At 41.6% G+C, this 18,918-nt stretch overlaps 2 protein-coding genes across 2 annotated transcripts; both read left to right on the top strand.

Moving 5' to 3' along the window:
- The first annotated feature begins 10,450 nt into the window (after positions 1-10,450).
- On the top strand, positions 10,451-11,499 carry LOC113568317 (trace amine-associated receptor 1-like). Its single transcript, XM_035529036.2, has one exon. It carries the CDS (start codon positions 10,451-10,453, stop codon positions 11,468-11,470), a length of 1,020 nt encoding a protein of 339 aa, XP_035384929.2. The 3' UTR covers positions 11,471-11,499.
- Positions 11,500-17,099: 5,600 nt separating this feature from the next.
- Positions 17,100-18,128, top strand: LOC113567760 (trace amine-associated receptor 1-like). The gene has a single exon (XM_035529039.2). It carries the CDS (start codon positions 17,100-17,102, stop codon positions 18,126-18,128), a length of 1,029 nt encoding a protein of 342 aa, XP_035384932.2.
- The last annotated feature ends 790 nt before the right edge of the window (positions 18,129-18,918 follow it).

Raw genomic sequence — 18,918 nt, forward strand, 5'->3', positions numbered from 1 at the left:
CGCTTTAACCTTATGGTCACTTGAGAAATAAATAGAAGATGGAAATATTAATAACTCTAAAACAAAAAAAAAAATTAAAAGATGCAGGGTGTTTAGGTTCTATTAAACTAAGGTTGTGAGGGCCCAGGCTGTGCCAATAGCAACCAGCAGGGGCAGTTGGTGTGCTATGAAAGCAGGGGGTCTCAGTGCTGGGGCCTTCACTTCTCAGCTTCCTCAGAGATAATCAGCAGTGATCATGTGTGGCGATTTGTTCTCCTAACACTACATAAAGGTTGGGGGTTTTAGCTACTAAAGCACATGATGTATAAATACTGTGTGTCATGATTATTAATCAGTCTCATTCATTATTCAGTTTATCAGTTTATCAGTCTCATAATTTATTTCTCATATATTCAAATAAGAGCGATCACAGTACTGATTTTAGAACCAAAGAATATAACATTAATGATTACAGCACCATCAGCAATGCATACAGCAAGCTTGCATCAGAGGGTATATCAAAAAGCACACAGAATTTAGGTCTTTTAATACCGTGATCAACAGAACTTCATTCTCTCTCTCTGTTTTTTTCTTGCAACAAGGTTAGACCTAAAACATCCGTCATCTCTTTCAGGTTTATTTTTTCTCTATGTGTATAGTTAACAGCAAACAGATAAAAATCGCAAAAAAAAAAAAAAAAGAAATCTTTGTCTCTGCCAAAGTTCAGTGGGGAGGTTGCCTCCCCTTTGTTTCAGTCACAGTTCACACCTCAGACCACGCCAGACTAGACTGCTGGACTGGACACTCTTTCTCCTCTTCACCTCAGAGAGGGTAGAATTTGTCAATTATAGCTTGGAAGGAATGAGGCCTGCATAGATCATGCATATTCATTAATCTCTGTTCACGATTTGGAGGAAAGAATTTAAGAGCTACAGGAATACATATGATCCACTACGAATCAATTATACAGAAAATAAAGAAATATGAAATAATGCGACGAGGTACTCAAAATAACATGAGCACACATCACAATTTGGAGATTATATTAGAATCCCCATACATTATTGGTTGATTATTTAATATATAATAGTAGATTAAATGGTAAATTGTTACTTTGTGAATTTGTGGGATGGTAAGTTAATTGCCCTGGTAGGGATATGAGCCTAACAGAATGTATGGTCTCGGATTCTTACATTGGCAACAACCACAATCTGAATAATATCAAGACAGACAACTTGGTGAGGGTAAATGATACATTTACTAACACAACTACTCTAACTCACAAAGAACAGCATCAACAATCAGTATATTTACAGTGAAACAAGCTAAAAGGTGGTGTGTGTGCATGTGTGTGTGCAAAAGGGAAGGAAAGTACACGCGTGCATGTAGGTCTGCACATGCTTGTGCATGAGAAGCAGCATTAGAAGGAGCTGGGACTTGCTTTCTTGACGTATGACGTCGTTGCTCCCTGCCCCTGAGAGCTATGCCGGCGAGGCAGGAGGTTGTAGGGGGTTCCTCCTTCACTGCTCACTGGCTTTCATGCAGCAGCCCTGTCGGTTCCCCACAGAATGAGCAAAGGTGGCATACATCATCTTCCTTCTGACCGGCTGGGCTCTGGCATGGGCCACCCTGGTCTGGGAGCACCAAACAGACATATGTTCCACTGCGGCAGAGTTCGCTGCTGCCCTTAGCCAACTTTCAACCATCCAGTTGCTGGAGGGGCCTGACACCCTTAGCCCTGTTCATGGGCCTGACAAGCAGGGGGTGTCCGGATCCCAGCCAATGCAGCTCGGATACACCCACCTTTCCCAACGTGAGCGCAACACTCGGATGCGAGAAGGGAGGTTTCTGTACTGCGGAAGCTCGGGTCATCTCTGCCCAGCTTGTCCTGAACTACAGGGAAAAGACAACGTCCGTCAGTGGAAAGAGGACCTCTGACGGACTCAACCAGTCCTCCACAAGCTCAGGGGTTGTTCCTCAATACCACAATGGCTTGGGGAACATCTGAAACACGTCTCCAGGCATTTGTGGACTCTGGGGCAGCGGGCAACTTTCTTGATGCTGTTTTGGCCAAGTTAGCCCTGCCACTTGTCCCACTGGACGAACCCCTACCCATTACTGCCATTGATGGCCGGTCCCTTGAGCCAGGGGTTGTTTGTCATCAGACCCGTCCAGTCACATTGTGAGTTGGCACACACACCGAACCGAATCCACACCGAATCCATTGCCCTTCATGACCTTAGCATTTGAGGCACTGCAGCAGGCCTCCATTTTTACTAAATTGGACCTGCACAGCGCCTACAACCTAGTGAGAATCCGAGAGGGAGACGACTGGAAGACAGCATTCATCACCCCCTCTGGGCACTACGAATACCTGATCATGCCATTTGGGTTGATGAACGCACCTGCCATCCTCCAACGATACATCAACGAGGTCCTAAGGGAGGCCCTTGAAGGATATACGTCCGTCTACTTATACGACATCCTAATATACAGCCAAACGGCAGACGAACATATTACCCATGTTAGGCGGGTCCTCCAGCTTCTGCTCGAGAACCACCTCTTTGTCAACCTGGAGAAGTCCATGTTCCATGCCCATACCATCTCCTTTTTGGGATTTGTCATCTCCCACAATAAATTGTGCATGGACCCCGCCAAGGTGCGAGCTGTAGAGAACTGGCCTAGACCCACCTCGATGCGTCTAGTCCAATGCTTCCTGGGCTTCACAAATTTTTACTGCAGGTTTGTTAGGAAGTTTAGTGCAGTTGCAGCCCCACTGATCATGTTGACCAGGAAGGTGTCGGATCAGTTCTGTTGGTCCACCGAGGCCCAGCAGATGTATGAAGAACTGAAAAGCCATCTGATCAAGGCTCCTATTCTGCAGCACCCTGATGCTGAGTTTGTCATTGAGATGGACACATCTGAGGTGGACGTTGGTGCAGTTCTGTCCCAATGATCTGCAGAGGACAAAAGACTGCATCCCTGTGCCTACTTCTCTTGACGTCTGTCCCCAGCAGAACAGAACTACAACGTGGGTGACCGCAAATTACTGGCAGTCAAGCTTGCACTCGAGGAGTGGCGACACTGGCTGGAGGGGGCAAAACACCCATTCCTGATCTGGATGGACCACAAAAACCTGGCCTACGTACAGCATGCCAAGCGACTTAATCCACGCCAGGCCAGAAGGGTACTGTTCTTTGCCTGGTTTGATTTTATCTTATCATACCAGCCGGCCACTAAGAACATTAAACCTGATGCCCTCTCCAACCAGTGGGAATCCTTGCCACCTTCTGCTCTTCCCTTGACCGTTATCCCCAGGGCCTGCGTCATAGCGCTAATCCAGTGAGGGGTTGAGAAGGCAGTACGTCAGGCTCTCCTTGCTGAACCAGGATGGCTGTATGTCCCTAAGGCGGTTAGAGCTCAGGTCCTTGAGTGGGGACATGCATCCCCCTTTTCAGTGCACCCAGGAGTCAAATGGATGCTTGAGTTTCTCCATCTGTGGTTTTGGTAGCCACGCATGGAACCCAACATCCAAACGTTTGTGAACTCCTGTCGCACCTACACTCAGTGCAAGGACCCCAGGACAAGGTCCATTGGTCTGTTACACCCACTGGCTGTCCCTTCGCACCCGTGGTCTCATCTGTCGCTCGATTTTATCACGGGGCTGCCCCCATCAAGGAGCAACACTGTGATTTTGGTGGTTGTCGACAGGTTCTCCATGGCCGGCCACTTCTTTGCACTGCCAAAACTGCCATCTGCAAAGGAGACAGCTAAACTATTACTTACTCAGGTTGTCCATCTTTATGGGCTGCCTAGCAACACTGTGTCAGACCGCGGGCCTCAATTCACTTGTAGGTCGTTGGGGCAGAAGCCAGCTTGTCCTCCGGCTTCAATCCAATGGCCAGACCAAGAGGGTTAACAGGACCTGGAGTGCACCCTCCGCTGTATGGCCTCTTCCTGCCCATCCTCTTGGTCTGAGCACCCATTATGGGCAGAGTTCACCCAACAACACCCTGTGGCACTCCTCCTTAGGCATGTCACCTTTTGAGTGCCAATTCGGGTATGCTCCTCCCATGTTTCCTGACCAAGAGGCTGACATAGGTGTATGGTCTGCTGAGTCAGGTGCTGCCGGCAAAGGGCACGCAGGGCAGTCTTATCTGCTGCCATGGCTCAAAAACGTTACGCTGATGGGACGGCAACCAGCGCCGACTTAACGGCCAGGACAGCGGGTTTGGCTATTGGCCAAGGACCTGCCTCTGCATGTTTATCTCTGTAAACTTGCCCCTCGCTACATCGGGCCATTCAAGGTCCTTCGCCATGTTAACCCTGTTTCTTATAGCCTTGCCCTTCCCCCATCATTGAGAGTCCACCCTACTTTCCATGTGTCTCGCCTTGAACATTGCAAGACAGATAAGAGGGAGTTAGCAGCTAATCTTGGTCAGGCTGGTTCAAGGTCAAAAACATGAGGCAGAATCCAAAAGGTGTCCAGGGGTCAGGCAAGGTCTGTTTTACAGATGAGGTCTGTAAAACAATCAGGAAGACAAACATGTACAAGGAAGGCTTGGTATGCAACATGAGAGTGGCAATACTTCGCAAAGAGAGTGCAAGAGAGAGGAACTTACCTAAGTGGGATGTAAGGGAGAGAACTAAACTAAAGGTGTGTTAGATTAATATTCTCGCATGCCAGATTGGTGGGGTGAGCGTAGCAGTGCTGGGATGAGCACTGTTCATGGATTCTGTGAGAGAACACCCCCCCCCCCCCCCATCTGACGAGCAGGTCCTGACAACTGAGAATGGGTATTCCTGAGGCTACCACAGCCCCAAGGTCCAGATGATTTGGGTGAGCTGTGTGAAACTCTGCTATCAGAGAGGAATCCATGATGTCAGCTGCAGGTACCCAAGATTGTTTCTTGGGTCCATAAACCTTCTAGTCTGTGCGATAGGCCTCCCCTGAGTCAGTGGGAATCCAGAAGCACTCAAACAGCATATCAAGGTTAACTGTCAATCTCCACTGGGGCCGGAGTGTTGACAGGGGTGATAGCTGCAAATACAGGGTTGTAGAATGCAGGTTTTAACAGAGAAAGATGAAACGTGGTGTTCATCTGGTACCATGGGGAAATCTGAAGCCTGAATAACACTGGGTTGATCTGTTTGAGCACTTTAAATGGCCCAATGTAGTGGGGACTGAGTTTCCTGCTGGGTAGTCTGAGCCACATATTGTGAGTGGACGGTGGGTCCTCGACAACAGTTGATAAATTGGTAAGTGTGGAAAAGGAAGTCATAGATGTAAACCATCAGGAATTTGCCTACTATGTCCCAAAATATTTGATCCATTAATGCCTGGAAAACAGGGTCTATTGGATGGTTCATAAAGCATAATTAAGTACTCCTAGTGTCTCCACGATGTTATGAAGCCTGTCTTCCATTTCAAGTTGGCCTATTTCATAGTGTCCAATATTTATAGGACCAATGACAGCTTTGATATTGTCTCTGTTCTCTTTGTACATCCCCTCTGTTATCATGGTGAGCATATATTTGAAAATATATGTTGTTGCCCAGAGACAGTCACAGTTAATCCACAATACTGTCTTTCACCTAAATACATGCAGAGTTCAGCCCACCATTAGTAAGGCATAGAGAAAAGCCACTAAAACACTGGCTGTTGTTATGGGGGGGTTCTGTCGTGTTGGACGCCATATTGTATCTACAGCACAGTTGTGACATTTTCTGGTTCCAGTAGTCCACCACAGTTGTTGGAAATAGTTAGTTGGCATTCTTATTCAAATTCAGCATGTAATCCTATTGTGTATGCTTTCTTCTACAGCTGGTTTAGAAAGGCCATCAAAGTTATTTTATTACATAAAATTTGTAGAAAATATTTCTCCAGAATAAAGCTGTGTTCTGAGTAGGATAATTAATTCTTTTGTTTTAATTTAAATAATGCATGATTTATTCTGAAAGGTTTTCCTTTTCAATATGGCATGTTTACAGACAGTTGAGAGTGTACATCAGTTTCTGTAAAGTGTTCTTGAGAATCAGAAAGGCACTATATAAATGTGACTAATAATAATTACTGACTTACTGATTTCATTAGGCAAAATTTGTAGAAAGTACTCCCCAAGAATAAAGCTGTTAGAATAATTTGCTTCTGACAGGTTTTCAGAACAACATGAAACAATATACAATATATAATATGGAACAATTTCAGAACAATATACATAATTTGATGTACTCAACTGTCTGTAAAGTGTCCTTGAGTTTGAGAAACGTGCTTTATAAATGTGACTAATAATAATAATTACTGACTTTATTTTACTACATTTTATTATGCAAAATGTGTAGGAATGTGTACTGCTTAAGAATAAAGTTGTTAGAATTAGAATAATTTTCTTCTGAAAGGTTTTCAGAACAATATGGCATGTATACAGAATTTTATGTACACTCTCAGCACACTTTATTTACCTTTGTACAATATTTATGAACAATTATAGTTGTGTTCTAAGTACACTAATGTATAATCTACATAAATCACCTGACAGATAATAAATGTTTCCAGCACAGTACTGCTTTAAGTAGAGCCCTGATATTTTTTGCTTACAAATACATGTAGTTGGATGTATACAAGTGAGAATATTATATTCACTGCTGACTCCATTAGAAACACCTACCCTGCACCTACACTCATAGGCCTCTTTATTATTACTCTGATGTTTTTCATGATCAAGCCCACAGCCAGTCAAACATACACAGATATAATTCCACAAATGGTCTCCAGCACAAACCCAATCAGAGTCCTCCAACCTGTCAATCAATCTCCAGCACCTGCTCAATCAGATTCCTCCAACCAATGCTGATAATATCCGTATCCTTCGCAGCACTCTACAAGGACCTGTATGAGGTCTTCAGTCTGGTAAGACCACTCAGCTTCCTTCTCACAGGCCACAAACTACTCCATCTACCTGATGGGTGAGGTCTGCCATCCACAGTGTAAGGTGCATTTGACAGAGAAGACTATTATCATGGATTAGTACATCAGTGAGGCCCTAGCCCAGGGTTACATAAGTCCATCCACCTCCCTGGCCTCAGCCAGTGTCTTTGTCATGAAGGAAAAAGATGGAAGGCTGAGGCCTTATGTAGAGTACTGGGGAAGATTGCATTCAGGACCATGTCTGGCCACAAGGAGTACTTTATTTCTGCTGTCTGGCCTATGATGTTCGTCCTGACAGAAGAGGATGCCTGTCAATGTAAAACACATTTATTCTGGGCCCAGTCACAAGAAGGACTGTGTCCCACACAAGGGTCCTCAGCAATGTAGTGCAAATACAAGATAAGGAAGACCTGTCTGATAGAAAAGGACCCATCACCACATGATGGATACTAACTTTGTGCCGAGTTGGCAAGTGGGGACCTGAGTGATGTAGGGACTCTGGTATGAGAGAAAAGCTTCATAAAGAGCATTCTTAACGAAGCCTTGGTGTGTGTCATACATGCACTAAGCTTGCTGCTAAATGGTCATTTCAAGTGGGAGGTTTTTCTTACCTGTGCTGTGAAGGACAGTCTTCTCTCGTGTCTTGGTTTCACTATTACTTCTGGTAAGAGTTCCCCACCTTCTCTCAGTTGTACACAGCAGAAGAAATCTCTTCCTGCTGCAGGCATTGTTGCTATTGCTTCCTGTCTTTCAGTTGTTTGTCTTTTATTGTTTTTTCTGATATTTTGATAGAGAGATGAGGCAAAATTCAGTCACATGTGCCTATTTGGTAGTCCAGTGGTTGGAGTCGACATCTGAGCCTTAAGTAGACCTTGCCCAGTGATCAGTTGACCAATCATTATGGCTGCAACTTCCTAGAACTACTGACTGGTCAGTTATGCCTGCCTCTGTTTCTTCTGTGCACATGAACACAAAGTTCACCTTATTCAACCTTTGCTTTGCAAACAAAGCACCATTTATTGTGGGATGTCATATCGGATCATAATACTGACTTCATTTTGTTGTCTGAAACCTGGCAGCAAGCAGGGGAATATCTAGTGCTGAATGAATCCACAACCCCTGGGTTTCAGTATATGGATCAGCCACATACCATGGGTTGTGGAGCTGGACTAGCAGTTCTCTAATGATCTATTTATAAGGGGCATAGTTTGTCCATTCACCCAACAACTTCCTTACCGCCTGCCCAAATCTTTTTCTGTACAATTGTGCTTAACCAGCATGCACCGCTTTGAACACAAGTTGTGAATTTCCATCACCCTGCCCCATGGTTTACCCTGAACTTAGATTAATGAAAGCAAGAGGCCATCAACTGGAATGCCTTGGTAAGGAAACTAACCTAACAGTTCATGCAGTTGCTTATAAGGAACACGTTCTGTCCTATAAAACTGCCCTGCAAAAGGCCAAGACTGGCTTTCACGCCAACAATATTATCAAATTCTGTGGTAATCCAAGAGCCCTTTTTTCTATAATTAATAACTTGCTACAGCCTTCTTACAGTTTCCCTTTAATCCCCTCAACTGCCCTCTGTAATGACCTTTTGGTTTTCTTCAGTGAAAAGGTCAACAACACTTAGTTTCAATTCTCTCACATTTGCTGATGTCCTGCCCTCCTGTTGTTAACCTCCTTTCCTCTTTTCAGCAGGTCAGTGAGAGTTTTATAACCAGGATCATCATTGGCTCTAAAGCAACTACTTGTATTTTAGACCCTCTGCCTACCCCTCTGATTAAAGCTTGTCAGTCTTCACTTTGCCCACTCATCACCTCGATCTCCAATGCCTCATTTAGCTCAGGTCATGTTCCTGCCAACTTAAAACTAGCTGCTCTTACCCAAGTCCTGAGAAGGTCAGGCCTTGACCCACATAATCTTTACAATTACCATCCTTTATCAATCCTTCCTTTTCTCAAAAAGATACTGGAATGTGTAGTGTCAGCCCAACTCAAGGATCATCTTACATTCAATGTTTTTGTACAGTTTCAGTGTGGATTCAGAGTAAATCACAGCACTAAAACTGCTCTCGTAAGGGTCATGAATGATCTGTTATTGGCAGCTGATGGAGGTCTACAGAATATCCTTGTCGTCCTAGATCATAATGCAGGCTCCAGACCTGGACTGATGTCACTGACACGGCAATTGCTTGGTTTAGGTCATATCTCAGACAGGCAAAGATTGGTCACTCTTGGCAGTTTTAGATACTTCTGCTCTTGCTAAGGTGTACCTCAGGGTTCAGTGCTTGGCCCAAACTTAATAGTAGTAAACCGGAGTAGTAAACAGGTCTTTTCAAGAAGCTGTAATACATGCAGAATTCAGCGGGCAAGAATTTTCACACAATCCAGCTCATGGGAATGCATAACCTAAGTTAAAAAACCTACACTGGCTCATGGTCTATTATCACCTTCATTATAAAATCTTACTCCTGATCTTTAAGTCTTTACATGGTCTGGCTCCTGATTACCTCTTTGCTCTCTTGTCCAGACAAAATCCATCATGGTCGCTCCAGTTTGCCAGTGATATAGCTTTTAGCATTGCAGGCCCAAACTATGGAACTGAATCTTATTTTCTTCTTATTGTCCCAAAGCTTTATTTTACCATAGTTTTATTTTGTCCTGCCATTCTCTTACTGTACCTCTTACCATGTCTTAATCTCTAATTTTATTTTCATGTACCCACTGCATTTTCATTTTATTGTTCTTGTGTTTTACCCTACTATTCTCTTCTTATAACTCTTATTATGTTTTCACTTATGTACTGTAACATGTCTTGACTATCCTGAAAGGTGCTTATACATATAATGTATTAAGTTACATCTGTAAGATCAATCTGTAGGCCTTGTGAGGATTTGAAACATTGTTACTTTTGTATTATGTGCTCTGCTATTGTTATATACTTATGCATACATACATACATTAAAAAAAACAACATTTTTGCAGGACGTCTCCAGCTGCCAATCTATATTTCTGATAAGAAATAAACTGAATAAATGGGAAAATGAGGGTATTTTGGCAATATCTAAATTGCAAAGAGTGCTCAAAATCCAAATGTTTTTTCTAAAGGAATAGCATGATGTTTTCCACATTATACTGGGGAAGTTGAATTTGGTGCATTAGGGAATAAATGATATTTTTCTGAAAGCAGAAATAAGACAAGTGGTAAATGTATTTTGGTTCACTGTTGAGAAGAGTGTCACATGATCAACACAGAGGTGTGATAAAGTAGAAAGGTGTTCCTGCTGCAGGACTGTGGTACTATAAATGAAAGCAGATCACTGATCAGTGCTGAAGTGTCCTGGTGTGCAGACAGAGGTAAGAATGGACGTGAAAGGCTTTATGTGTGAAACCTTACAGTAAAAGGAACATGATAATGTGAAGGCTGTTGTTGTTTTTAAAATACTTTTCAGAAGTATGTTACCATTGCTTTTAATAGTTTCTTTATTGATAAATAATATTATTAATGATGTCATATTCCTCCACAGATATAGGAAAGCGCATGATGGACATGAAACAAAATTGGATCACAGGAAACCTTTCTCTTTGTTATGAACATCATCCTAATTCGTGTCAGAAGGTCACTTATCCAATGGCTATGAGAGTCGTGACTTACTTTATCATCAGTGTTGTTATACTTCTTACATTAGTTGGAAACCTTCTTGTCATCATAGCCATTCTTCATTTTAAGCAGCTCCACACAACAACTAACTACTTCACTCTCTCGCTAGCTGTAACTGATCTGCTTGTAGGAGGGGTTGTGATGCCTCCGAGTATGTTACGCACTGTGGAGACCTGCTGGTATTTGGGGACATTATTCTGTAAAATACACAGCAGTCTTGATACTATATTGTGTACTACCTCTGTTCTAAATCTAGCATTTATCTCTCTTGAACGTTATTATGCAGTGTGTCACTCCCTGCTTTACCACAAAATAATCACTCCTCTTACTACACTGTTCATGATTGTTGTTTGCTGGAGCTATTCTGTTGCAGTGGGAATTACTGTCATTGAACTAAACATTTTTGGTACTGAACACTACGGTGATGTTATATGTGAAGGGGGGTGTACAATAGTTATAGGACCAGTGCCAGCTTTGATATTGTCTCTGTTCTCTTTGTACATCCCCTCTGTTATCATGGTGAGCATATATATGAAAATATTTGTTGTTGCCCAGAGACAGTCACGATTAATCCACAACACTCTCTCTCAACTAAATACATGCAGAGTGCAGCCCACCGTTAGTAAGGCAGAGAGAAAAGCCACTAAAACACTGGCTGTTGTTATGGGGGCGTTTCTATCATTTTGGACACCATTTTGTATCTACAGCACAGTTGAGACATTTTCTGTTTCCAGTAGTCCACCACAGTTGTTGGAAATGGTTAGTTGGATTGCCTATTCAAATTCAGCATGTAATCCTATTGTGTATGCTTTCTTCTACAGATGGTTTAGAAAGGCCATCAAAGTGATTTTATTAGGCAAAATTTGTACAAAACATTCCTCCAGAATAAAGTTGTGTTGAGTAGAATATTTAAAGCCCTTCTTGTTTGAATTAGAATAATGCATGACTTAGTTTTGTTCTGAAAGGTTTTCCTTATCAATATTGCATGTATACAGAATTTGATGTAGACTCTTAACTGTCTGTAAGGTGTCCTTCAATTTGGCACTATATAAATGTGACTAAAATTTATAATAACTCACTTTATTTTACTAAGTTATTTTATTATGTAAAACTGATAGAAAATACTGCTCAAGCATAAAGCTGCCTTATAATTACAACAATTTTGTTCTGAAAGGTTTACCTTATAAATATGGTATGTATACAGTATTTGATGTACACTCTCAGCTCACTTTATTTTACTTTGTACAATATTTCTGAACAATTCCTTAAAAATAAAGTTGTGTTTCCGTTACAATCATGCATAATCTACATAAATCAACTGGAGACACATAAAAAAATTTCCAATACTGTATACAATGTCTAAAAATATAGTCTGAAATGTTTTGCTTACAAATACAGGATGTATACATGTTAGAATAGTACACTCACTGCTGACTTTATTAGAAACACCTACCCTGCACCTACACTCACAGACTTCTTTATTAGCAATAATAATCCTATATGTACATTTTACAGGTGTACACTCAAACAAATAGGCATAGAAGAGCCTATCATCCACAACAATCAAATGCACTGACTTCATTATTATTTCCAAAATAGTACTGCATATGTCTTAAATAGAATAACAAAATATTTGGAATGTGTGTAGGAGGTGAAAATTGTCCATTCAGCTCTCACTATATTAGAACCAGCCTGTGGTGGAATTTTGAATAAGCAGCAAGTCAGACGTGATTAAAAGAGTAATTTAATAAAGAAAATAAGACATACAAAAACAGCTGTGTGAGAGCTAATGCTCTAAAGCGAAAGCTCTAAAGGGGTAGACTGACTCTGTTCTTTATATCTAAACTTCACATCCCCCAGGGAGGGGTGCTCGGTCATCCTATTTACCCGTTTCCTGCTCCTTATCGCGCTAAACACTTTTGCACATACCAGGATGCTCTGTTCCACCAGGAAAGACACAGTTTGCTAGTTCCTCTTTATCAGCATTAGTCGCACGACACATGCAAGATCACAAAGCAGCTGATTCAGCAGTCGTTTTGTTCACACAATATAGAAAGACAGAATGTGCAGACTAAATTATTCATATAGGATTACATAGAGAAAGGATTAACATGATTATATATGAATCACATGATAATACATGATCGAATAATAATTTCCATCACAAGCCATAATCACATATAATCACAGGGTGCTTTATAAGTTTTATATTAAAGCAACTTATAATTGTACATTTAGCCAACAGACTATCTGTCTGTCACCCTACAGTTCGTCATCCTTACTGAGTCAGTTTCTAGAAAATATGCTGAACAAACACAATTTGGCTAGGTTTTGTACATGACATTGTGTTGTTGACAGTGGTCTGCCATCCTAAACATTTAGGCAGAAGCTGTCCTGTGATCAGACACTAACTGAAATGACAGACAATGGCTAATTTTAACTGTCCATGGCAACTTATGTTTGTAATGGTCCAGCCCACAAGCACTCAAATACACACAGAGCCAATTATCCACACATCTCCAGCACCCAATCAATCAGACTCCTCCAACCTGTCAATCACCAGCCTATCTATGAATCACATCCCTTGATCAGTTCCACGTTCCCAATCACCCTTATTGATCATTACTGTCAACTGCACATTGTGTTACCTTCGTTGTTTAAGCCTCCAGTCAAGGCATTTTGTTTGGCATTTTCAGGTCTGAGGCTTCCAGACCTACATGACTCTTTGTTTCCAATTAACCCCGCCCCCCCCAGGCTGTACACTAAATAAAACCTCTAGTGATTGGATCCTCTCCTGCGTCTGTGTGTGTCTTTGTTACATGGGAAAGAGGGAAACATAGCGTAAGTAAAAAATAAAAAAGAACACATGCAGAAATGACTGACAGGTGCTTGCGGCAGGGAGCCCAACTCCCAGAGCCATTGGGATTCCAGAATCCCTAGTCACTCCAGAGATAGTGTGCATGGCTTTAAACCTGGCTCTTTCTGGCTCTTCTTCTAGTGATATCAGAGGTACAAATTGCATGATAATGTCAAAGAATTGTATCTGCTTCATGGAGCCTCCCGGACCCTCCAGCTGCATCTACCAAGTGCTTCAGGATGAAGCGAAGATGTGCACATACACACAAACAAAAATGGAGGGGAATATAAACAAATGGGAGATTGCAGCTTCCTAAAACCGTTGGTCTTTCTGTTATGAGCGAAGAATGTGCAGAAAAGGGCAGGAAGCAAATGTGGGTCTCCAACTGATCATTTGAAAGTAATGAAAATGCATCATCATCAATGTATGCATCTTCATGAACTTCTAGCAGTGCTGGGATGAGCACTGATCCTGGAGTCCATGAAAGAACCCCCCCGCAGTCAGTCAGTGGGGACTGAGTCTGAGCCACATACTGCGAGTGGAAACCCAGATGATCTGAACTGTTTGAAGTCACAGGATGGGTCCTCGACAAAAATTGGTAAGTGTGGAAAAGGAATGAGGCAACATTACCATTATGGGAGAATATACCTGAGAAGATGGCAAGTCTGTGATGAATTCCCATGTATAGGAGCTAGGAAGCAACATATTTGGAATGGAATCTGGATTCTGGAATGAGCCTGCTGATTCTTATAACCTAGGCTGTAAGAGACAGTAAAATGAAACCAGTAGAAGTACAATACCCACCTAGCTTGCCTTGTGATGGGTCGCCAAGATGACTTGAGGTATTCCATGTTTTTGTGGTCTGTATAAACCAAGAAGAGATTCTTTGCTATCTCCAATCAGTATATCCATTATTCTAGAGCTAGTTTGATGGCGAGAAGCTCACAGTTTCCTATATCATAATTCCTCTTGGCTGCTTGTGGTTTCTTTGTGTCGAAGCCACAGGGGTACAGACATGGTGGGGTGCTTTGTCTTTTGGACAAGACAGCCACTATTCCTACTTCTGATGCATTGACCTCTATGAAAAAGGGCAGAGAAGGGTTAGCCTGATGGAGGACATGTGCCAAAGTGAAAGCTTTTTTCAAGGTTTGGAAAGCTTGCTTGGCAACTGTAGTCCACTGATATATCTTAGTGCCCTGCTTCCTGAGATGGTACCAACTCCCGTTTGAACCTCCTTTAAAAATTTGCAAAACCTAAAAATATTTGTAGTTCCTTGATAGTGTTTGGTTTAGGCTAATTCAAGACTGCTGATACTTTCAGGTCCATGTAGATGATGCCTGGCTTGATGGTGCAATCTAAAGAAGTGACAGATTCATGATGGAATTCAGATTTTTCTGCTTTGAAGTACAGGTGATGCTGCCTGAGATGTGTCAAGATGGCTGTGACATGTTCAACATGTTCAACCTCTGACTTAGAACATCAATATAAGTTCATCAATATAAACAATCAGGAATTTGCTTACTATGTCCTGAAAGATTTCATCCAAAAATGCATGGAAAACAGGGTGGGCCTATTGGATAGATCATAAGGCATGATTAGATACTCCTGGTGTCTCCACAGTGTTACGAAGGCTGCCTTCTACTGGTCACCCTCATATTTGCATATTAAATTGCAAGCAGTACAGAGATCTAATTTAGTGAAGATTGTGGCTGCTTGCAGACATTCACAAGTCATAAAAATGAGGAACTGGGTAGGAGTATTTGAGGTTAATCTCAGTGCGGGCCCAGTAGTCAATGCAAGCTCGTCAATGGTCTCGTGAGCCATCATACCTCTCTGGAATAGCTACAGGGATACAAGGAGGAGCAGCTTTCGAAGGAGAAGAAATCACTGCTCTCAGTGTAGCAGCTTTGGACAGTGAGGCAACACTGCAGCTAAGGTAGGAACCATTTGGGACAGTCTCTGAACCATTTCTCATAGGTCAGTGATGGTCGCCTCTTACTGGGTGAGTCTGGCTTCAACCTCTGCTGGATCCATGGTATGGCGAAGTATTCTGTAATGAAGGCACACACATATGAAGGAGAGGATCCAATTTCTAGAAATTTTATTTCATGTCCAGAGGAGGGGGGATTTGAAGGGAGAGGTTCCAGGGTCTTGAGCATTGCAAGTCAGGTAAGAGGGGGTTAGCTGGTGATCTTGGTCAGGGGTCAAGCAGGAGACAAGGTCTGTACAACAGGCAGAGTTCGGCAACCAAGAACACAAACTCATACATGGAAGGCTTTGTATGCATCATGAGAGCAGCAATATTTCACAAAGAGAGTCCAAGAGAGGGGAGCTTAAATAGGAGGGTTGTAAGGAAGAGAACACCCAACAGGTGTTGGATTAATATTAGAGCAAAACAGATGGAAGGCCTCCGTGGGAAGAGGTGAGCATGGCAGTGCTGGGATGAGCGTGGTTCATGGAGTCTCGGACAACTCGTCATTTATCCACTCACGCTTTCCGTTAGAGCTGGAGCCTAGATTAGGTCATAACAGAATTTGGAAGCTGATCCAGGACCTCTGTTTTTCCCCAATCTGACGTTTGCTGTATGTTTTCCATGTTTTTTGGAATTGTCATGCCGGTTTTCTGGTTCTTGTTGTGGCTGGTGTGCTTTTTTTTTGTCTTTGTGGATAGGGCAGGTGTGGTATTTTGATGACTATGTGATTTCAATCTTAAAGAGCGGTTTGACATGCCATAAGGTTAACGTGCTCTGTTTGTCATATTGATTAGTGTAAATTGTTTCCAGACATTGCTTTTTGCATTATCAATTTTTTTCAAAATGTAGTCAGTCACTTTTCTGATGAATACTCAGAGGATGGTGCTAACTGCATTTCACCAACAACCAGAAACACAGATGGCCATAAATGGCTAATGACATCCCTCCCACCCAGTGAGCAGTATTACCGCTCTCAGAGTAGTTACTACACAAATGTGTGCACATTTGTGGACTGATGATTTAATTGAATTGTGGACTGGTGATGTAATTGATATACGGGGCTGAACCTCTAAATGAGCTGTCCTATTGAAAGGTTACATTTCTCTCAATATGTGGCCTCCCCAGTGTTTAATGGGGATGGATGTAGCTCACGAGGTGCAGAGACACAACTTATGGGTTCAAATACAATATATTATGCAACTTTATATCTAACATGTTCAATATATTGATATGGGATGCATGCAAGAATTGAATGAATATATATTATTTAGGAATCTTCTTTGTTCTTTAGAATTAGTTGGAGCACTTAAGCACTTTTGTAAGTGGCTTTCAGACTCTTTAATCCACATTTCCAGGTCCAGCTTCTTGCTTTATGTGACGTGAATGTCAGATAGGGAGTCATGTGATCAGCACAGTGGAGGGACTGAGTAGAAAGGCGTTCCTGCTGCAGGACTGTGGTACTATAAATAAAAGCAGATCACTGATCAGTGCTGAACTGTCCTGGTGTGCAGACAGAGGTAAGAATGGACATGAAAGGCTTTATGTGTGAAACCTTACAGTAAAAGGGACATGATAAAGTGAAGGCTGCTGTGTTTTTAAATAATTTGTAGAAGTATGTTACCATTGCATTTAATATTTTCTTTATTGATAAATAATTTTTGTTGATGATGTCATATTCCTCTGCAGATAAAGGAAAGTGCATGATGGACATGAAACAAAATTGGAGCACAGGAAACATTTCTCTTTGTTATGAACATCATCCTAATTCGTGTCAGAAGGTCATTTATCCAATGGCTATGAGAGTCGTGATTTACTTTATCATCAGTGTTGTTATACTTCTTACATTAGTTGGAAACCTTCTTGTCATCATAGCCATCCTTCATTTTAAGCAGCTCCACACAACAACTAACTACTTCACTCTCTCTCTGGCTGTAACTGATCTGCTTGTAGGAGGGGTTGTGATGCCTCCCAGTATGTTACGCTCTGTGGAGACCTGCTGGTATTTGGGGACATTATTCTGTAAAATACACAGCAGTCTTGATGCTATATTGTGTACTACCTCTGTTCTAAATCTAGCATTTATCTCTCTTGAACGATATTATGCAGTGTGTCACCCCTTGCTGTACCACAAAATAATCACTCCTCTTACTACACTGTTCATGATTGTTATTTGCTGGAGCTATTCTGTTGCAGTGGGAATTATTGTCATCTACCTAAGTGCTGTAGGTATTGAACACTATGGTGATGTTATATGTGAGGGAGGGTGTACCTTAGTTATAGGACCAGTGACAGCTTTGATAATTTCTCTGTTTTCTTTGTACATCCCCTCTGTTATCATGGCAAGCATATATATGAAAATATATATTGTTGCCCAGAGACAGTCACGATTAATCCACAACACTCTCTCTCACCTAAATACATGCAGAGTGCAGCCCACTGTTAGTAAGGCAGAGAGAAAAGCCACTAAAACACTGGCTATTGTTATAGGGGCATTTCTATCATTTTGGACACCGTCTTGTGTCTACAGCACAGTTCTGACATTTTCTGGTTATGGTGGTCCACCACAGTTGTTGGAAATAGTTAGTTGGATTTCTTATTCAAATTCAGCATGTAATCCTATTGTTTATGCATTCTTTTACAGCTGGTTTAGAAAGGCCCTCAAAGTGATTTTATTAGGCAAAATTTGTAGAAAATACTCATCAAGAATCAAGCTGTTAGAATTAGAATAATTTTCTTCTCAATGTTTTTCAGAAAAATATGGCATGTATACAGAATTTGATGCACACTCTCAGCTCACTTTATTTTACTTTGTACAATATTTATGAATAATTCCTCAAGAATAAAGTTGTGTTCCAATTACAGTAATACATACTTAAATAAATCAACTGGATAATAAATATTTCCAGCACAGTACTGTTTTAAGTAGAGTCCTGAAATGTTTTGCTTATAAATACGGGATGAATACAGGTGAGAATACTACCTTCACTGCTGACTTTATTAGAAACACCTACTCTACACCTACACTCACAGGCCCCTTTATTAGCTATACTTATCCTATATGTATATTTCATAGGTGTACACTCAAACTAATCTGAGTAGAAGAGTGTATTATCCACAACAATGCACTGACTTCTTTAATATTTCCAAAATAGTCTTAAAAAGAATAACAAAACATTTTCTTTGACTTACTTGGAATGTGTGCAGGAGGTGAAAATTTTCATTTAGACATTCCTGTATTAGAAACACCCATAATCACATATCACAGGGTGCTTTATTAGTTTTATATTAAAGCATGTTATAATTGTACATTTAGCCAACAGACTATCTGTCTGTCACCCTACAGTTTGTCATCCCTACTGAGTCAGTTTCTACTAAATATGATGAACAAATACAATTTGGCTGGGGTTTTTACTTGACATTGTGTTGTTGACAGTGGTCTGCCATCCTAAACATTTAGCCAGAAGTTGTCCTGTGATCAGACACTAACTGAAATGACAGACAATAGCTAATTTTAACGAA

This window comes from Electrophorus electricus, chromosome 2 (assembly GCF_041902795.1).
Source record: "Electrophorus electricus isolate QZ-2024a chromosome 2, ASM4190279v1, whole genome shotgun sequence".
NCBI classification, from domain to species: Eukaryota; Metazoa; Chordata; class Actinopteri; order Gymnotiformes; family Gymnotidae; genus Electrophorus; species Electrophorus electricus.